Source organism: Epinephelus fuscoguttatus, linkage group LG12 (assembly GCF_011397635.1).
Source record: "Epinephelus fuscoguttatus linkage group LG12, E.fuscoguttatus.final_Chr_v1".
In the NCBI taxonomy this organism is placed as follows: domain Eukaryota; kingdom Metazoa; phylum Chordata; class Actinopteri; order Perciformes; family Serranidae; genus Epinephelus; species Epinephelus fuscoguttatus.
Window position 1 is genome coordinate 12006099 of NC_064763.1, and position 22316 is coordinate 12028414.

The window sequence follows — 22316 nt, forward strand, 5'->3', positions numbered from 1 at the left end:
GATCCAATCAGAAGCCCCGCTGTCCTCCCCGCTGTAGCCAATCAGCAGCGGGGGCGTGCCGTGGTCCCGCCCCGCCCCTGCTCCTCTGTACCGCACTAAGGTCACTGCTGTCACTCGGTAGCTAACCAGCCGAAGGAAGCGGAGGAGATCCAGCGAAGGAAAGGTGCAGGAAAGAACCAGCAACAATCAGGCAACATGTCTCTGTCTAACAAACTCACCCTGGACAAGGTGGACGTCAACGGGAAGCGTGTCGTCATGAGGTGAGCGGGTACTATTTAGCTAGCCGAAACTACGCGGCTAATCGGAAACTGGATTAAATGAAGTTAGCTAGCTATCTGACATTTTGGAGGTGTTTAAATCTGTCCTTCCTGTGGTAACAACCTGCGTGGTGCTCCCACAGTGACACTAAAGTGATGGTATGTATGTATATAAAGTGTCGCTGTGTGAGTCGGTTCAGACCGTTGCATCAGAGCCCAGGAAGTGAACTTGGTCGTCACGTTTTCTCCCATTCATCTCCGTTACAGTAACGATACGTGCCTGAGAGGAGATGCTGCATGGATGCAACCGCCTGCATCACACATGGTGTCAGAGCCAAGTTAAAACACAGCAGCATCACTGCAATAATCCAAATAATCCGTGTAATATTTTTGAGACATTGTTTTAATAATCTGGGGAAATTCAGCAGTAATCCAGGTATTCTTTTTTTATTAGTATGTAAAGTATGTAATTTAATAGTCTATAAAACATTCAGTGTAAAGACGAATTTGTTTAGTACAGTGCTAGTAGTGCTAGTGTGTAATCTATGTAATCTAATAGTATATAAAGCCTTCAATATAAAGACAAACTCAGTAAATCCTGCTTAATCCACATGAGCATCACCAATTTTAGTCAGTGGTGGGATGTAACCGAGTACATTTAATCAAGTATTTGTACTTTACTTGAGTATTTTGACTCCATGAAATGGAGTTAGTTAATATTGTACTTCTTACTTCACTATATTATTTATTTCTTTTTTGTGATCATATTTTCATCTTGTTTAATTGCAGGGCACTAATAATAAATCATATATATCCATAGCCGCATCACATCCATATGTTTTTACAAATGTTGCAGATATTGAAACTCCAGCAGGAAAAATTAGATCGATAGACTTTATTGTCATTCATTGCACAAAAGAATGAAATTTTGTTGCATGTGACTCTCAGAATAAAATATGGATAAAACTATACATCAACAGCAAAAGTGCTTGTGCAAATAACAAATATTAAAATGTGTATAAAACTTGACCTATCGTCTAACCCTCCCCTCAGGATGAACTGTGACAGTGACAAGAGAAGGGAAAAAATACAAACAGGGATAAGAATGGCCAAAAAATGAATACCAAAAAAGTCCACTACATTTATTAAAAGACATCAGTCACCAGTAACTTTGCAGATTCAGATTATTAATAGATGGATGCAACCAACTGCAAAAATCAAAGTACAGTGTAGTAGAAAAGATTTCCATGCACTTGCATCTATGTGTTCTTGAGCTTTCAGTGTATCAGAACTTCATCAGAGAGAACATGAAAACATGAAGCTACGCTAGACCGAAATCTCAAGAATGAAGTGAAGCACTGCCTGGATGTAAATGTGCGGAAATCTTTTCTACCAGTTTGGACTTACTCATGTTTCCAGCACCTTGCTAAGACTAAGATGGGTGGAGCGGTGGTTGTCCTGCTTCAAAATCAAAGTACTGTGAAACCGTTAAAGGAACTTAATGACATATTCCCAATCGACCTGAGCCCTATATGATGTCTTCACATTGTCTGAGCAGCAATTGTCAGCTGAAAATCATCATTCTTATTGCACGTTTTGTCAAACTAAACAGTCCAAACCACAAAGACATTCAGTTTATAAAGATACAAAACAGAAAAGCACATTGGAGGAACTAGAGACAGACACAGGTGGTGTTCTGCATGAAATAAATAACCTGAAACATTGATGAAAATAGTTGTAGATTAGTCCTCTGAATGTGTTTCTTTCCTTCTTGGCTATTAACCAAGAAGGGAATCCATTAAATGTGTGTTTCAGTACTTGTTGACTTAAAGGCAATACGCTGATTTAGTGCCTTGCTCAAAGGCAGTGCAGTCCACCCTCTGTAGTCCAAGTCCAGTCTCTTTACCTGGCTGGATGTCCCTCTGCCTGTCTGATCAGAACCTAATGTCGTTTTGTGATATTTAAAAAGTGCTTTTAAAGCACTGTTATTTTATTACAGCACAGTATTTTTTCTCGCTGGTTATTTCTACAGACTGTAATGGGCATAGATGATGCACTGGAAACCGACACCCTCTGTGGAAAATGTCAGAGGGCCATTTTGGTTTGCTGAGCTTGGTGATGCAACGACAGGCAGCATAGGACAAGGTTCACCGGCGGCAGCAGCCCCCAGCTCGCTCTGCTCGGTGTTATAAGGTCAGATTCACTCCATGTTGAGTTGTTCTCAGTGAGGAGACAATAAGTTAATTCGTATCATACCCAGGGCCTGTCCCAACATGCCGTGGATTTTGCTCGCAGTATGTTTTATGAACTTCCTGCTGCAGACAGTGCAGGGGAAGTGTTGTGTGAGCTGCTGGTCCAGAATGAAAAAGAAGGAAGGCGGGACGTTGCTGTAGAGACCCGGCAGTGTCTGACAAAAATCTCTGTTCAGCAGCCAAATCCAGTAGAGGCCAGGAACTGACCTCCTGGAGAGGCTCACTTTTCTCTGGTCTTATCATGTAGCTCACTGTAGCATCATAAAGTGAACAGTTCCTTTAGCACATCAGAGTTAGAGCTGCACAAACATATTTAGAGACAGAAACAATCTCAATAAATGGAGCCAAAGAGGCAGTTTTTCTGTCTGAAGCTTCGACACATGAATGTTTTAACACTACCACTCTGCTTCTAATAAAAAAAGTTATTTTAGTTGACTAATTGGAGACTGTGAGGTCTGACTTGCCGTCATAATCAATAGCTGTCTAGTTTCGAGGGGGAAAAAAAACAACAAACTTTTTCAATTATTGTTTTTGCGGTCTTAAGTTTGCCATAAGCTAACCTGTGCCGTGAACAACTGCAGTTCCTTAAAGGTTTAAATCATCCGGTGAGATTATATCTGCAGCTCTGCCTCTAATCAATGTCTGAGTCCAGACTGAAAGATGCAGCAAAACCTCCGATGACATGTAGATCCACTCTTTGAAAGCAACAGATGGCACAAAGTAAGAGCGGAAAACTACTGCAGTTGTTCAATGGCACGAGAGCGGTTGATCCAAGGAATTGCTGACTGTCAGGTTTCAGGCTAAGACAATGGATTGCTGTTGGTATGGCAGCGTGTGTGTGTGTGTGTGTGTGTGTGTGTGTGTGTGTGTGTGTGTGTGTGTGTGTGTGTGTGTGCGCGCGCGCGCAGAGAGTGTTGGTGTTTGTGCACAGGCTGATCATGTGTGTCAGTGCATCAGGTTCTCAGACGGAGGGAGGAGCGAGGTGGTTATGTAACTGCCCAGTGTACAAGGGATGCCGCATGTTCTCATGAGCTGCCAGCGTGCAGCGCTGCATGGTGGTTACAGTAGCCCAAAGGCGCTGAATGTGTCTGTCTGAACATCAGTACAAATGACACATTCAGTTAGTATACAGGTACCAGAATGCAGTGCTGCAACAAAACAAGTTGTGTGTTTGTAGGAGATTAAAAAGGTGGATAATGTCCCAACATTGATGTGTACAGCGGATTCACTCGTTGGGAAATATGGAGAAATTCAGGTTAAAATGATTTTTAGTTTAGCAAAATGTAGTTCTGGATTTCCATCCAGTCAGAAGTTAAATGTATAAACTCATACAGAAGCAATCCCTCTCAGTTGACCCACTAGAAGTGTGTGGTGGTGTCTTTATCCGCAGAAACTCCGCCTTCGTTAGTTATTTCTCTTGAAGGGGTTTATTTTAATCACCATGAACATGGAAAGTTACAGAGTTCTGGAGTAGTCAGAAAATATATTTTTTGAGTAGACACTGACTTTGACTCATATTGTATGTCTAAAAACCTCCCTGTACGTTGATGGTGTTTGACGACATGTTTAAATCACAGCTGAAGAACACTGGACCTATGGGTCGTAGAGAATGGAGCCAAAGGAAGTCACAAAAAAACTTCTGTGATACATAGAGTATCTCATCAGTTTGTTTCTTTACGGTAATTCAATTTTCTTCTCTTTCAGGGTTGACTTCAATGTTCCAATGAAGGACAAGCAGATCACAAACAACCAGAGGTAAAGTCCCTCTAATTCACAAAAATCAGCCTGTCTGTGAACATCATGTTTTTTAATCAGTTAGTTAAATGTAAGACAAAGGAAATTACGTTGTTTGTTCAGTGGAGGAGGTTGAAGGAGAGTTTGTTGATTTTCAGGATCAAGGCGGCTGTTCCCTCCATCCAGCACTGCCTGGACCACAAGGCCAAATCCGTCGTGTTGATGAGTCATCTGGGCCGACCTGATGGAAACCCTATGCCTGAGAAGTACTCCCTGGAGCCCGTCGCCGCAGAGCTCAAGACCCTGCTGGGGAGGTTGGTCGATGCGCTGGTTAACTGCTTTCCTTCTCTGAACAAATTCAGTTTATTCTCTAAAGCAGTTACAAGTTCGTAACTAGAATATTTATGTGTTTGTATCATAGAAATTTTGCACTGATGATATCTTTCGTTTCTGGTGGTAGCATCGAGTGTGGTTTAACACTTCAGGTCCCAGAATTCTGTCCTAAATCTGACATGGATCGACCACAAACATGCCCAGTTTCCAGACATTACAAAATAATTATTTCATGATCACATTTAGAAGAAGACAGAGCTTTTTCTGCCATCAGAAATCATTGCATCATTTCCTCTGACTCTGCAGGGACGTCACCTTCCTGAAGGACTGTGTGGGTGCGGAGGTGGAAGCTGCCTGCGCCAACCCCGCCACCGGATCCGTCATCCTGCTGGAGAACCTCCGCTTCCACGTCGCCGAGGAGGGAAAGGGCAAGGACGCCTCCGGAAACAAGGTGAGTCTCACAGCCTGGTACGATAGGGGGCACTGGTGTTGGTGTTTGTGCCGAATTTGGCACGTCGTATCTGTGTCAGTGAGAGTTAGAGAGTCGTAGGGGCGTCGGTAGCGTAGTGGATAGTGCCGGCGCCCCATGTACAGAGGCATTGCCTTGCTGCAGCGGCCGCGGGTTTGAGTCCGGCTTGTGGCCATTTGCTGCATGCCAGTCCCCACTCACTCTCTTGTCTCCCCCTTTCACTAACTGTCCTGTCATTAATAGGCAAAATCCCACAAAAATAATCTTTAAAAAAAAAAACAGATTTGGCGTTTCTCTGCCCAGTTGAGGAACTTTTGATCAGATTTGTTGGATTAAATGGTTTTGGGTTGCTTTTCTTTACCATTTGGGTCGTTTCCCCAATAAAAAAAGTTAAAGGATACGCCCCAGTGAATCGGCTCTTCCTCACCTCCAGTTAGTCAACGATGCCGTCAGTGTATCCAGTCTGTTACAACCTGAAGAAGAAGAGGACGAGATTAGGGTTGGGTTTAAAACAGTGCCTAAACATACTTGCAGCTCGTCTCCTCTCCTCACCATGGATAATGATGATGATGATGTTATCATGTATGTGAATTGATGAGTAGAGATATGGGGTTGAGGTCCAGCTATACGAACCACATTGTGTCACTACAAACATAATGGGTTTTGGGCTCGCCACTCGCACACAGAAGTGTTTAAAATCATAGGTTTTAGTAAAAATGTGATATGTTAGGGAAGTACTGAGTGTACGACTAGATTAATGAGACCTGGACTTTCTCAGATGAAGTATTCCTTTAAAGCCCGCCTTCAAAAATATTAAAATGACTTTCTTCTTGCATTTGCGTTCAGCTGCAGATCATAACCAGGAGGCTCTGAGGGGCTATTTTGCCTCATGGGTCAAACCCAATAATGTTGTGGAGCTGCATGTGTCTTATTTTAACCAAAATATCATCATATTTGGTTTCATACTATTAACAATTATTATTTGGAAAGACAAAAAAACCTGTGTTCGATCCAAAGCATGAAACTGAGGCTATTTCATGTCAGTTGTGTCATTTTTTGGAGCTTAACTCTGGCTGTTCTTTGGCCTTCTGTTCTCACTGTTGGCTCCCCTGAAGGAAAACGCACAGTCACTGCAGCTGCAGCCTCCTGGAATAGCTGTGTCACCGTCTGATGATGTCATGGTCACAGTGCTGCAGAGAATTTGGCTGTGTCCGACATCACCTTCTGTTTGCATCCTACTGCAGTGCACTATGAAATACACTACGCAACTTTTTAAATTTCCCCAAAGCAAATCTTCCTCTTTACCAGGGGTGTAAATCACTATTGTCATCATGATACAATATTATATCAATTCTTTGGACAACTACTCCTTCTCTGGAGTAGGTCCAAAAGCCAGGCCAACAGCCCTCAAGATGGCAGCAGTGGCGTCTAGCCAAACACAGCAAACACCCGACCACCGTGTGTGTTGCAAGACTCTCCTCCCCTCTGTCTGCAGGAGACCAGGGAGAAAGGTGTTTTTAAAAGTGAGTTCAGCTCTCAGTACATCTGTAGCTTCTAACTGAATCTTTATGGAGTTTGGTTTCTCTCCTGCGTCCTGTTTTTACTTTACGTATCTGCTTTATTTTACTGGTTCATGTTCGCTATCAGCCGTATTAGAAGTTGTGTGAAGTTGCTGCTGGAAAACTCCACATTTTCTTATTTTGCTGCTTCACAATAAAAGTTTTTACATAACAAAATAACAGGGGCTTTTATTTTTAAGACTATAGCAATTAAAATATGTTTATTACAGAATTAGCGAAACTTTATCAGCCGCTTTTCTTCAATTAGTGTAATAATACAGCAGGGAGGAAGAGTAAAAGCAGAAACAGCCACAGTGAGATGGTGAGGAAGAACTGCAGACAACATAGCGATCATGATCGATGACCCGTCGTTCTGCCACATCATCAGCTTTTTGACTGTTGAATTTACGCAGACTAAGTGTGTCAGATCACGACTTGGTGTATTCCAATCCTCGTCCTTCTAAGAGGCAACAATGAAAGGACTTTGACGTCTGAGTCTTACACATCATGCTGAGATGCAGGTGGTATGATATATGACCACAGAGCCAGGCTCAGGACCGTCCTCACACAGCAGCTTTGACCTGCTGACATTTACCCTGAAGGTCAGCGGGTCGTCGCGGCTGGACGTGTTGCTTTTCCTGTCCTGAGAGGCCTGGTTGGTATGTGGCCCGTGTGGGTGGGTTTCTACTGTACTGCTGCTACTGTACCAGACTGAAATAACCTCAGAGGAAGAATCACTGAGTGTGTCCCAACTCCAAATGATGATACTATAGAGTGCATATATAAATGGTGCCCTTTCTAACAGAGTTTGTAACACAGCAGTGAGTTATTAGTAGTTTTTCTCTGTATGATCTGAAGAGGGCAACTGTAGCGTGCAGCACTCGTCTGACATTTGAACGACACTGAAGAAGTCTCTTGACCTTTCTCTGCCCTCCAGTCACATAGTAACAACCTTCAGCTGTTAAAGTGCAGCAGGAACCTGATCCACAATGACCGACTCAGTGTCTGACTGATCACACACACACACACACACACACACACACACACACACACACACACACACACACACACATTTGAATAGATGCACCTAAAGGAGCTCAGTATAGGAGGCGGAGAGCCAGAGAAATTTTCTATCAGATTAATTTTTTAAACTGTTTTCTCCTGAGATGAGTGTGACGCATTTCATCATGTGATCAGTGCAGTTATTGTAGAATGGCTGCTTAAACTCATTTCACACGTTGCCTTCGCTATCAGGATTTCATTGGGTGTATCGCTGCACGTTGGGCCATCGTGGGCTGTTCCCAAAAATATCAATTTCAACCTGGTAACCCAAATCCGATATCATCTTATTAGCAGACCTGGTGCTATCAGTGGGCTCCAGGAGGTCACCTGCTTGCTGTGCCAACCCAAAAGTTTTTATGCCTCTGTGTTGGCGATAGCTGTGGTGGAGGCATTATGTTTTGGGGTTGTCCGTCCACACGTGTTCATATTATTCTGAACGCAATATCTTAAGAGTGCCTTGAGGGGATTTTTCCAAATTTGGCACAAATGTTCACGTGGACTCAGCAACAAACTGATTAGAGTTTGGTGGTCAAAGGTAGGAGTGTAAATCATGTTACAATATTATATCGATTCTTTGGACAACAATATGATATTTGCCGATATTATTAAATCCACCATGAAATGATTTCAGTTCGATGTGATTCAGGGGCCTGCAATCGTTATGAGACGATATTATCTGCCCGTTTAACACAGTCTGTAACAGAGGAAGCTGTTGCACCTTTCTGTTGTACTTTTGGCCATAAAAGATAAAAACAACAGATAAATAATAAGTGCAGCGGAGTTTACTCTAAATTAACTCCACCAACAAACATAAAACAGCACATGGGATTAGTTTACCTTCAGGGCTTTCTGTCAGAGACCTTTGGAAGAAATATTTCTTCCAGACCTCTGGAAGAAATATTTTCATTTTAACTCAAACCTGGACTATCTGTCTTAAAGCCCTGAAGGCAAACTTCTCCAAACAGCCATAAAACAACAAGACCATTTGTTACTTTTCGTACTCACAGTTGGTTAAAGGGATAGTGCACCCAAAAATGAAAATTCAGCCATTATCTACTTACCCATATGCCGATGGAGGCCCTGGTGAAGTTTTAGAGTCCTCGCATCCCTTGCGGAGATCAGTGGGTGGAGGGATGCGAGGACTCTAAAACTTCACCAGGGCCTCCGTCGGCATATGAGTGAGTAGATAATGGCTGAATTTTCATTTTTGGGTGCACTATCCCTTTAAAGGCACCGTACCTCCCAAGAGAATGGTTAAATTTCAGTCTGCATGAACATTTATTCATTTAAAATTAATCACGTCTTATTTAAGTCTGTTTATGCAGATGAAGGCGAGAAAAACATCATCGCGTGTAAACAGAGACAGATCAGTCGTACTGTATGTTCATGTTTATGCTCTGATCAGTGCTGATTGATAATATCAGGTTGTGTATAATGTTACAATAAATAAAAACAGCATCTACAGAATGTGTTTGTTTGCTAAACAGCAGGAAGTTCATGAAACTGGACGTGCTGCTGGTCAGCGGTTTTAATAGGCCTGTTAGTAACGGTAGTTATGTGAATATGGACATTAGACATTGGTCTGGTGATAAAAACACATTGAAGGCTTTGAATTTAGCTTCAGGATGATAATGCAGCAGGTGCAGCTCGTAACAATGAAAATAATTAATCAATTAATACCTGTATTTCAATATTCAACAGTGATGATGAGATAAGATGGAAATGTTGTTTCTATTGATTAATGGTGACCATTCTGAAGCCTTAAAAACAAATCAAATACCTGTCTTTCTTGGGTGTCTCCGTCCAACACTGCTTACCTGTAGTACTCATCCTCCTCTTCTTCTCTGTCTCTGTCGCTCTTGTCCCTCAGACCAAAGCCTCCCAGGCTGATATTGACTCCTTCAGGGCGTCTCTGTCCAAACTGGGAGATGTGTACGTCAATGACGCCTTCGGCACGGCGCACAGAGCCCACAGGTGAGCAGGGTGGTGATTAATGAAGCAGTGTGATTGTGATGTGATGTTGATGTTGATGTCTCCTGCTCCTCCTCAGCTCCATGGTGGGAGTGAACCTGCCTCAGAAGGCGGCTGGTTTCCTGATGAAGAAGGAGCTGGACTACTTCGCCATGGCTCTGGAGAAACCTCAGAGGCCCTTCCTGGCCATCCTCGGAGGGTGAGAATAGTTCATCAGCAAAATGCAGCCCAAGCCGTGTTTGTGTGTCTGTCTGTCTGTCTGTGTCTGTCTGTCTGTACAAACCTCCGCCGTGCGCGATACACAGAGCAGAGGAGAATTGTAAAGACATGACCATGTAGAGACAGAAATGACATGCCGTCATGTAAATAAGATAAATAACATGAGGCTATTTGGTTTGTTTAATAAAAGGACACGGTATACACCTGTTCTATAGGCCTGGATATGAAGCATCCGTAGCACCAAATAATAAAACAGTAGTTTCTAAAGAGCTAAGACGAAAAGGAAAGAAAAGCGGCAGTCATATTTCAGCAGCTGTGAGGTGCCACTGCTAGTTGCTTATAGGGGAAACACTGCTCTTTTTGGTGTGAGTTCTTCTGGGTCATCGTGTTCTTCTTCAGCAATGTATACAGTTGCTTCGCTTTCAGGACTCTCTCCGGCAGCCATTCTTGCCTTTCAGCTTTTCTCTATGCTTTCATTCTCGCTGGCTCTAGCATGCCTGCGGTTATATATAATTCATAACGAAAATAAAAATTGTTTTTTGATATGAATCGGTATACCACACAGCCCTATGTGGGACCCACCCAAAAATCTAGGGCGACAGATGCTCACTAACAGCCCGACACTGACCAACAGTCGACAGTCAGACTAAAACAAGAGAGTGCTGTTCCTTCAGACCGAACCAGGCTACAAAGCTAAAACATTAGTTTTTATTTTAGGTACCATTTGGTCTGAAGAAGAAATCTCCTGGTCAGGGTTGTCCTCTCCTTCTCCTGCAGTTCGGACATCGTCACCCTGCAGCCTTTTTAAAACACCCAGGAGGCTGTCCTGGAATAGAGACTATAAGCTCATTATGTAATCTGTGGTGTCACAGTACAGCTGCTTTCTTCGAGACTCTGTCACTGCTCAGTACTGAGTGATCTGATGGCAAGCAGGCAGACGAGAGGTCGCACACACTGTGTAGTGTTTTTGTTTATTGGTTAACACCCCTACTTGTTTGGCTGATGATGAAGTTGAACTTGTTTTTGTTTTTTTTTTATTTATTTTTATTTTTTTATTATACATACACAGACATGAAGGTACAGTCAGTGTTTATGACCATGCAGGAAGTCTTTATTTACTGTGTTTCCCCAAACAGACTGATAAAACAAGATGGTGTACATTCCTTCAGGAAAGTTGGATATTTCACAGGTTTATGCAGGATTTATATTTGTGCGTCGATTTGACGCTATACATAAGTAGACTCTGCGTCAACATAGAGCCTACGCCGTAGCCTGATGTGCACCTCCCCAGACATGTAACTACACGGCGGGGGACGCAGACCTCCTGTCTATTTCTGTAAGCTGAAACCATTTCCCTCAGTGGAAACAAAGCTTTGATTTACTTTAATTTCACAGATAAGAAACAACAAATTGTGAAGACAATAAAGCCTCCACAAAAATAACATCTTAAGTCCTGTGTGTGATTTATCCTGGCTTTATATGAGCAGAGGAAATCTCCACTAGCTGCTAGGCTAGTTTAATACAATGTAAAATGCCACAGGCTTGTGCTAATAATATTAGCATGTTGTATTTGTTTGGAAAACATGTTTAGTATAACCTTGGTTAACCTTGTGAGTTGTAACAGAGACACATTATGTAACGTTACCTTTTATTAAATGTTGATGTTGTCCCTGGCTTCATATGAGTAGATGAAAAGTAGCTGCTAGGCTAATTTATACAATGTAAAATGCCATAGGCTTGTGCTCATAACGTTAGCATGTTGTATTTGTGGGGAAATCAACCAAACTTTACAGCACTTCACAGAAACCCCACCGCCACCTAGTGTTTATGAGTTGTAACTGCAGAGTGACAGACACACCACCGCACAAGTATAAATGCTCACAGCGGTAGGCCATGTGTGTAGGGTCTGCTGCACAAGTATAAATCCCCTTTAATGACAGAAATTACAGTAAGTTAGAATTCCTAATAATTAATCCATCTGTAATTGATCATGAGGAGGTCAGAGGTTACAGCCAAAGCAGACAGAGAAGGAAAATGTTAATGATAAAAGCAACAAAATTCTGCCACCTTATTAAACTTCCTGTGGTTTTGTACTTGTTTTCCTGTGTTGGTCATAGTTATGGGAAACACGGGGTGAACCTGCTGTAACAGACGCTTAGTTTAACCAAGCTGCCCGCCGGTGGCCACATGTGGGTTTTGGCTTCGTGTCAGAGTCCAGCTGAACCCTGAGTGCATTGTGCAAGTGTCACTCCCGCTCAGAGTCAAGCAGCCCAGCCAATCCTTTTCTTTCAGGTCACAAACAGAGGACATTGAACATTAGTGTGTAATGATCAGCCAGTGAACGGCCGCAGAGTTCATTAGACGTCAGTGAAACAGATAAATCGTGTCTGGTGGCTGCAATTCTGCCTGTTTTCACTATTTAATATTTAAGATACAGTTTAATTACATTGTAAAGACCCAATGATTACTCAGTGACTCGAGAAAGATATCTGCAGAATAATGGAAAGTGAAAATAATCATTGGTTGCAGCTCTCAGACGGTCTACACACGGCATTATTAAAGTTTATTATAAGAGTTTTGTTTCAGGAGCAGACTTGAGAGCATCACAGGAGACCAAAATATATAGTTTTAATAAATGATTAAAACCCAGGTCAGGACATTTTATTAAAAGAAATAAAATAGTTTAATTCTGTGTGTACATATCAGTCGATCTCTGGCTTGTGTTTGATTTGTTTCCTCTGCTTCTTCCTACATGTGTGTTCCTTATCTATACTGACGCCTCTCTGCGTCTGTGTTTCAGAGCAAAGGTGAAAGATAAGATCCAGCTGATCAACAACATGTTGGATAAGGTCGATGAGATGATCATCGGCGGCGGCATGGCCTTCACCTTCCTCAAAGTCCTCAACAACATGGAGGTGAGGAAGACAAGAACAGTTAGAGGTTTCAAGGCTTTTACATTCGTCACACACAAAAACATATCTTCACACTGTGCAGTGAAATGTTTGGTGCAGTTTTGTGCTTTAAATATAAAAATACAAAATATATAACAAAAGATATACAGACGGAAACAGAGGGCTCAGCGGGGACGGAGCACCTGCCGCAGCAAGCCAATACGCCGTTTGCTGTCATTTTGACTTGACCAGCAGACTTCACTACAAACTGATTGTCTGTTGAAACAGGTGACGTGCTTTAAAACCAGCCGCCAGCTGAGTGTCAGGTGACATCGTCAGCTGGCTTGAGTCGAGCTCAGACAGGCCAGTTCACACCGCTGACACTTTTCTCTGCAACATTCTAAAACAGTTTTGTGTCATCCCGAATCATTGGTCTGAACTGGGCTTTAGACATAATGGCGGGTAACAGGTTGGTTCTGGCACTGAGCTTTACGGGTATAGGCAGGTGTAGGTTTTCAAAAATGGACCCGTGCAGGACTCTTATTTTGAAAATCCAATCGTGTTTTCTTCCTGTAAAACAAAATACGACGTGTCTTTCCATAAGCTAGTACCAACCTATTTATAACCAATAATATCACCACATCCACTATCAATCAGTCAGTTACTTTCAGCCGCACTGAGCTAGTTAGCCAGCTAGCAACAGCATGGCACGTCAGAGTCTCTTCATTTCCCCAAAATACCGTGGCTCAAGGCTGCAGACTAGAATTTATTTAGTAAAGCAGGGGTGTCAAACTTACAGCCCAGAGGCCAGAACCGGCCCGCCAAAGGGTCCAGTCCGGCCCACTAGATGACTTTCCACACCTGATATAGAGGCTTAGAGGTGCCAGGTTTCAAGAGCAGGTTAAAGTGAGTAGATACTTAATGTAAAAATGCTGCTTTGGAGGCTTTTAAAACTGATCTGAATACAACTCTCTGAAATAACTGAATACTCACTGTGGTCATATTTGAAGATATGGAAAAATGGTGGAAAATACTGTCAGCCAGCCACTTCAGTACAAAATAATTTCTAACAATGTAGATAGAACCCTGTTCAGTGCCTGATGTGTTCACACAATTCACATTAGTGATTACATATAAAATCAACATAAAGATGTGATTAGATGCAAAGATCTGCAGGGCGATGCAACGGACATGATGCAAATGACTCTCTCGCTCATTATTCATTCATTGATTTTCTGTAACCGCTTATCCTGTTTGGGATCACGGGGGGGGGCTGGAGCATATCCCAGCTGACATTGGGTGAGAGGCAGGGTACGTCCTGGACAGGTCACCAGACTATCACAGGGCTGACGCATAGAGACAGACAACCATTCACACTCACATTCTCGCCTATGGGCTTTGTCTCCATTTCCAAAGCACTTTGGCCGAGGTTTAATGTACTTCATTCATTAATCTAATTTATTAATCCGTTCATTTCCCCCTCCTCCTGATGAACACTGATGATTTCTGTAAAACCAGGTTTTTTTCTGTGACAGAGTGAAAAGGTGTCAGAAATGAACTCTGTGTGACTAAAAAAACACTGGTGTTGCGTTTCAGGTGTTTCACAAGTTCTGTGTTTTCATCACTCAGACAACGTGCTGTTGTAATCCAGCTGCTGGACTCGCTGCTGAACATTGGTGGTGTTCAAACAGACTTGTGAAACTGCTTTTGTTTCGTTAGTTTCACAGCAGAGTCACGTCCATGACCTGAAGTCTGACTAAAAGATGTGAAGAGACAAACTTCAGCTCACTCTAATTACAAAAGAGCATATTTTCTTCTCAACTCTCAATGTGGTATCTATCCAAGCAAACAGTTTTGGTTTTATTTTCCCAGATTTTTAGATATCTACAGGGCTCACAGCACTGAAAGGTGGCCTGTTGACCAATACATCAACAACTGAAGCAACAACAGCAGCTTGTAGAGGTTATTTAGGTATTTCAAAAACCGTTAGCGCCCGGCTGCTGTAACAAGCAGCAAGAATCATACTCCTTCTCTGAATCACACTTGTCAAATCTGACACGATACAGATGATTCGAGCTGCCCCCTAAAACTCGACCAAACGTTAGAAGCCCAGAAAGGTCATTAGTCAGCAAGATTTCATTGGTCGCTTTGTCGCAGGGGGAAAAAAAAAAAAAGGTGAAACTCTTTTAGGAGCTGCACCTTATCAAAATAAATCCAAACCTATATGACTGGACCATGTGTGAATTTAATTTGAAAGGACAGACACAGGAAGTGTCCACGCTCAGCAGTCAGACAGGAGTCAGGTTAATTTCCAGGGCTGGTACCTGCGGTTATTCCACAGGCTAGTTAATAACATGTCGGGCAGGAAATCCAAAGTGTGGGATCATTTTGAGAAGGTGAAGAATGAACCCAAGGTTATATGTAAACTCATCTTCATTGGTCGACTACAAACATGACATGACATCATCTGAAACATGGAAGTAGCTACATGCCCATTAGCCCACAGCGTCATTAACAGGCGGCTTGCTCAGTGTGTGACGTGCACTTGTAGATAAAATATAGGCCTATATTAATGAAGGTTCATTAGTACGCTTTTGTATTTCTCTGTAATGTAGCACAGTGTTAACAATGTTACTGATACTATTCTTTCTCACACCTTCAACTCAAACCACCAAAATATATCATTTACTCATTACATTCATATCAGAGACATGCAGGAGACTAGTCGACTGATGGACCGTGATGATGACTGTTGGTCGACTAGGAATATTCTTGGTCAGGAGCAACCCTAATACAGATATTTTTAGATTGTAGGGGATATTATTATTTCTAATATCCATCTATCATGTAAATGTCTATAAATTACAACATTAAAATAATAGAAAAAAAGATTCTCCTTAAAATTCAGAACCTGCCTGAGAATTTTCCTACATCTCTCCTGCTAAATAAGGTGGCGCCAAAACTTAAAACCTTAAAAACCATCAATGAAATATTGAATTCAATCCTGAAATGGACAGGAGGCCAGTGGAGGGAGGCCAACACTGGTGTTATGTGATCCCGTTTTCTTTTTCCAGTCAGGGGACAAGCAGCTGCATTTTTTACTAACTGCAGACAATGCAATGACGACTGATCTACACCCACATACAAAGTATCACAATAGTCTTGCCGACAGGTAATTAAAGCATGAATAATTCTCTCAAGATCTTTTGGGAGGAGATTGGCCTTTACCTTGGTAGTCTTAAAAATTGACTCTAAGGGCAGCATATACAGTGAGAAGAGAATAGGTCCCCAAATAGAGCCTTGAGGAACCCCACAAGTGACTGCCACCACTGAGGAATGTTTACTGAGGCAAACCGAGGAGCTCCTATCAGTCAGGTATGACTGGAACCATTTCCCAGGCCTGATAAAATGATCCTGCACAAATACAACAACAATTATATCTGCATGGTTATATAGGTATACAAAGAAGTGTGGAAATATGACCATTTTAAACAAAAGCTTTTCTTTCCAGATCTTTTTGTTTAGAGGTCAAATTTAGGTCATGACTGTGATTACCAATCTCTGCTTTCACAAGTCTGTTTGAACACCACGGTCAGTAGGTTTCCTGACATCTACTTTAGTACCTTTCATCGAACCTTCTGTCTCTCTCCCAGTATCAATAAAAGAGATCCCTCTCTCTAAAGTCCAGTTCAGACCAAAGATTTGTGACAAGATGAAACCATTTGAGAACACTGAAGAGGAAAGTTGCAGTGGTGTGAACTGGATGTCTGAGATCGACTCAAGCCGGCTAATGGCGTCACCTGCAACTCAGCAGGTCAAATCACCGGCATCTGGTTTTATAACACATCACCTGTTTCAACAGCCAGTCAGCTTGTAGTGAAGTCTGTTGTTCAAGTCAAAATGACTGCAAACAGTGTGTTGGCTTGCTGTGGCAGGTACTCCGTCCCCGCCAAGCCATGTGACACAGTCTGGATCCTTTCTCCTTTTACCACAAGATCTGTCTGATTTCCATTTTTCCTAATATAAAAATACATGCAAGCACTTTTACTTACATCAAGTGTCAGGAGAGAGCCAGCTGTAAATTTTGGCCAAAGCTGCTGTTAATTTAGCGGCCACTTCACATCTGTCTTTCCAATGTGCGAGGATGACCATGTTAAGTCTCCTAATGGAAAATATGCTTTTATAAATCATCAATACCAAAGAAAATGATCACCTTCTACCTAAATGACACACAGTCTCAGTCAGGATGAAACTAATTTTTTTAATGAAGATCTTCTGCTTCAAGAGATATATAAGGACATATTATTTATAAAATGAATTTAATTTCCTTTCCTCTCTCTCTCTCTCTTGTCAGATCGGTACTTCCCTGTTTGACGAGGAGGGTTCTGGTATCGTCAAGGACCTGATGGCCAAAGCAGAGAAGAACGGCGTCAAGATCACGCTGCCCGTTGACTTCATCACTGCCGACAAGTTCGACGAGAAAGCCACCACTGGCACCGCAACTGTCGCTGCTGGTATCCCCGCCGGCTGGATGGTGAGAATAGATTGACCTCAGTCACTGAAGGACGGATGTCATTGTGTGTTTTTCGCTTCTGTTTTGGTGACATTTTCTTCTTAAAGGGTTTGGACTGTGGACCAGAGAGCTCCAAGGCCTATGCAGAGGCTGTGGGCAGGGCCAAGCAGATCGTGTGGAACGGCCCAGTTGGTGTGTTCGAGTGGGACAACTTTGCCAAGGGGACGAAGAACCTGATGGACAAAGTGGTGGAGGTGACCAAATCAGGCTGCATCACGATCATTGGTAAGAAAGACGAGAGGAGAGGGGAGCTTTTTATTTGTTTATTTGTTTGTTTGTTTTCAGTCTTGTAGTTCAGTTTGTAAGTCAGTCAGTGTGATGATCGTTGGTCCAAATATACCGTTAGCATGTTGGGATGCTAACTGTGATTCATTAATGATTTAAGTCCTGGTTCACATGGCGACTCCTGTGGTTATTTGGTGGCAACAAGTTCTCAGTTTGAAACGATACACATATCAGCCACTGGGGAGCAGCACTACTCTGTCTTCAACTGTTCTTTGGTTTAAGAAAGTCAGTCATGGTACCATGAGCAGCTGTGCTCTGATGCAATATTTAAAGCGTATTAGCTGACAAAAAACACAGGAAGTAACAATTATCTGTTTCACACTGAAGCCGTCCTGTGGTTCCACAGTTAACTGCTTTTAATGTGACTCAGCAGCAGCAGGAAATGTGTTTGCATCAGCAGGAACTGAACACAGCTCTGAATCATCTGTAGACTGTAACAGGGAGGCTGAAGTCAATATGAAATTACAAATAGTAAAGCTCAATTACACGCTGCTTCATTTCCTGTGGATCTCTGGTGATTGATAGATGTGTCAAATACTGGGTTTCATTTGATCAAAAATCTTAAGTGATATAAAAGAAGTCTGGTGATTTTGTATTTTCTGATCATCAAATAACACAGATATAGAATATTTGTAAAGATTATACCTTAAATGCCGCGTTCAGACTACATGACATCAGCCTGATGCAGCCTTGTACAGAACAAGTGTCGTACGTAATAATCCATCTTTTCATCTCGTGTAGTGTGTCACAGTCTAAGACAACCGACACCACGTCTGGGACGCCTCATGACGTCCCGACAGAAAGTCTAGTGTGTTTGGTATTATTTTTGTCGTTCACGACTGCTCCCGTCACAGCCGTCACTTTGACCAATAGAAACACAGAGCCATCTGCTCCAACAAGAAACAACAGACGACATTAAAAACAGGCATCAGGTCTTATTCTACTTTCACTTTTATTCCGTTCCTGTTAAATTTAATGCATCACACCGTCATTTCAAACTCAACACTTCCTGGGTCCCTTTAAAAGTAAAAGTCCCTTTGAACTACGGTTGAGAACTCCTTCATTTTCAAAAAAGGCTTTTATTGTGAAACATTTGCAGGAACTTCCTGTGAATGATTCAGTGACTTGTATAGGTTACATGTGGTACTTTAAGGGCCCTATTTAGATGGTCTAAAACGCAGAGCGCCAGGCGTGCGGCGAATGGGCGTGTCCCAGTCACTTGCTAGTCAGACAGCGCGTTTTCAGACTGTGCGCCATGGTGGAGAGTCTAAAAGGGTTGGACTTACTCTTTGAATTAGTCATGGGTGTGTTTTGGGCATATCAATCAATAAGCCAATCAGAGTGTCACCTCTCATTCCCTTTTAAAAGAGGCGCGATTGGAGCGCACGGCGGAGAGCTAGTTAGATGGCGGACCTACCAACTGGAAAGAGTGAGCGTTTTACAGCTGAGGAGACGATAAATGCATGTCTGTATCGACTGTCCCGTCACATCTGATGTCAGATCAAAGGGAATTGGCACCGTTTGGCACGTGTAATGGAAACCCAACCTGATTTGATTAACACAGTTGGAAACTAATGAGTTCATATCCCTCTCAGCCAACCACAAACAGCCAGATAGGGAGTATATATTCAGCATCTGTCATCTTAGAAAAGTCCAAAGAAAAGAAACAGAGTGAGACTGCGAGAGAGAAAGAGAGAGCGCGCGCGCACGAGACAAACGCTATCAACAAATTGTAAGTTATTCAATTTTATTTTAACCCGGGAGGTTAGAGAGCCCAGCTCCCTCTCCAGCATATTTTAATGTGCACAATAATAACCTTTCACATTGTAATATGCGCGTGCGCTATGCACCCGCCTAGAGACGCATATTACCAACTTGTTTAACAGCGAAATACTGCACCGTTGATTTTAGACCAGGTTTTTGTTGGTCACTGGCGCATTTGCTTTTTATGTCATCTAACTAGCAACACGCCACGACTGCACCTGACCACTCCTCATTTTTAGACCAACACACCCAGAGGAGCGCAAGTTCATTTGCTAGTTAGATGACGGGCGCGCAGGGCGTGAAAATGACAACTGCGCCTGCATCTAAATAGCAATGACACTTGCGACATGGATTATGCGCCCTCCGCCGTCCGCTTTAGACCATCTAAATAGGGACCTAAATGTAGCTCCGCCCATCTGGTGGTGCTTTTTATGTTACTACTATTTAGACTAAGATGTGAACAGCCACAGTGACTGAAATAATAATATTAATAATAATAAAAACAGGACAAGAATAATCTGATGACATCATGCACGTTGTGAATGACAACCAGCAATGATTGGTGTGGACCATTGTGTAGTCTGTCATGTCTGTCGGCCAAGTCTCGGCACGATTTATGTCTCCATAATCACCTATTCTGACATAGTGACTGTTGGAACAGATAAAAATTGTTGTGTAGTCTGAACCTGGTATAAGATCTTGCAGTGAACCTTTAAATCCTGTGTTTGTGTCCAGGTGGGGGCGACACCGCTACCTGCTGTGCCAAGTGGAACACAGAGGACAAGGTCAGCCATGTGAGCACAGGAGGCGGAGCCAGTCTGGAGCTGCTGGAGGGTGAGTGACCAAAAAAACAGTATGATGTTTATTCACATATAAAAACACCAGCACGAGCCTCAAATCATTTCAGTGTGTTACTGAAGCTTGATGATGCTGAATTGTGTGTTTGCTCTCTTCTCCAGGTAAAGTCCTGCCAGGTGTGGATGCACTGAGCAGCGTCTAAACTTCCCATCAACCTGCTGGTGTTTGGGTGAATGTGTGTGGAAGTGCGAGAGGTGTGTAGCTACTCAGCCCAACTCCTGTTTTCTCTCAAACGTCATTAAACACACCTGCTTTTTCAGCCATTTCATCTTCTATTCAGTCTGTTCTAAATTTACTTTGCCTCAGATGTATCGATGTAGAGCCTTCTGCCTTACTCCAACACGCTGATGAAACTCTGCGGGTAGAGAAGTTCAACCTTCAAGACATAAAAAGATCAAATGGCTCGTAAAGATGGGAGTTGTTTCCTGTTGACCTGCTGAATAAATGGCTCAAACACAGCAGACACGGTGTTACTGTCACCTGGATCTGGGTTTAATCTGGCCGTTCACCCCTGAGACACTCAAGCACTGGCTTGTATGTGTGTGTGTGTGTGTGTGTGTGTGTGTGTGTGTGTGTGTGAAAGTGTGTACTGCTGCGTCACTGAAACATCACTGCCCCACCCTCAGTATGTATACATACAGTATATATATATATATAAAGAAACGGTTTATGTGATGTGTGCGTAGGCGTTATGTTTTCGTCAGCTCTGGTCATCTGTCTGTAATGCTGGTTGTTGGTTTCTAAGCGGCTTCAGATGGAGACGTGGCGTCTAATCTGTTCAGATTAATAAAACCGGCTCTGTGTAAAAACTTGTCTGTGGCTGTTGTGTCATTTTAAGTACAGGAAGTGATCAGAGGGTAACTCACAGGACAACAGTGTCATCACCAAGGTTATTATGAAGACACTCATCCATCAACTCACAGAAAGCTCTTATTAATTAGTGACAGGCAGTGGTGTAATCTCACTACGGTAAGTATATTTACTCAAGTACTTCACCTCAGTATTTTTTGTCTCTGTGCAGGTGATAGCTGTGGTTGGAGGCATTATGTTGTTGGATTGTCATTCGTTCATCCCATTCTTAGGAAAGCGGTATCTGAAGAATGCCATGAGGGAGTTTCTTCAAATTTGGTACAAACGTCCACTTGGACTCAACGATGAAGTGATCAGAATTTGATGGTCAAAGGTCACTGTGCAATGTTCTGTTGGGAAATCTTGGGTCCTGGCATTCATGTGAATGCTATTTGACGTGCTCCACCCACCTGAACACCGTTGCAGACCAAGTAAACCCCCTTATGGTGATGGCACTTATCAATGGCAGTGCCTCAGACCATTCCTGAGCAGTTTTTGTGGTGTGGCATGGTGCAGTGTCCTGTTGGGGGGGCCAATGCTACTGGGGAGTGGCGCTGCCATGAGGGGGCTTACCTGGTCTGCACTGGTGTTTAGGTGGGTGGAGCGTGTCCGGTGGTGTAGGGGAAATACCTTTTTGAGAATGTTTGCACTCCTAATAAAGTTTGGGGCACCACCCTCCTAATGAGGGAAGCGACTAATCAAATTAATAACTCTGTAAACCAATTATTAATTCGTCAGCACGCTTATCAATAATGAATCAATCTCAAAATCTGGGTTATGAATTCTCCATACAATGATCTTAATTCCTGCTCAAAAGAAACATCCACAGACTTGGCACAAAATATTTATCTAAGGAATCCTAGATTAAGATTAAGATAATTAAATCTCCTATTCGACATCAGCTCTTACCACTGCCCAGCGGGTCACCTGTGAGGGGGAGTTCGTTGTCTCCCTTCTTAGCAGCGAACCATGCAGACGTTTCTCCTGGGGCCCCGAACTTTCACTTTGCAACTCCCGGACTTTGCAGCAGAATGAAATCCGCTGGCGCACTGTGGAAGGAGGAGCAGTTGAGCCCGTGAGGATACCCCCACATCCGTTCCCATTACGCCGCAGAAAGCCTTTGGGTTTGGCACGAGAACCACTGTGGCAAGTGGCTGGCAGCCGCTGGGTTTGATGAATCTTTGGCTGAAGAGGCTGGTCGAAAAAGGCACTTGTCTACTTTGTTATAATTACTCGCTTA

At 42.8% G+C, this 22316-nt stretch overlaps 1 protein-coding gene across 2 annotated transcripts; it reads left to right on the forward strand.

Moving 5' to 3' along the window:
• The first annotated feature begins 88 nt into the window (after positions 1–88).
• pgk1 (phosphoglycerate kinase 1) lies at positions 89–21040 on the forward strand. 2 transcript variants are annotated; one of them, XR_007450591.1, is made up of 12 exons: positions 89–260; positions 4214–4264; positions 4402–4557; positions 4883–5027; positions 9537–9640; positions 9717–9836; positions 12657–12771; positions 17102–17281; positions 17368–17545; positions 20105–20203; positions 20329–20421; positions 20534–21040. XR_007450591.1 is itself a non-coding variant. In XM_049591891.1 (11 exons), exons 1-11 carry the CDS (start codon positions 196–198, stop codon positions 20367–20369), a joined length of 1254 nt encoding a protein of 417 aa, XP_049447848.1. In that variant the 5' UTR covers positions 89–195; the 3' UTR covers positions 20370–21040. The 2 variants fall into 2 exon arrangements, 1 of the variants encoding a protein (XP_049447848.1); XM_049591891.1 differs by having other exon boundaries at positions 20329–21040.
• The last annotated feature ends 1276 nt before the right edge of the window (positions 21041–22316 follow it).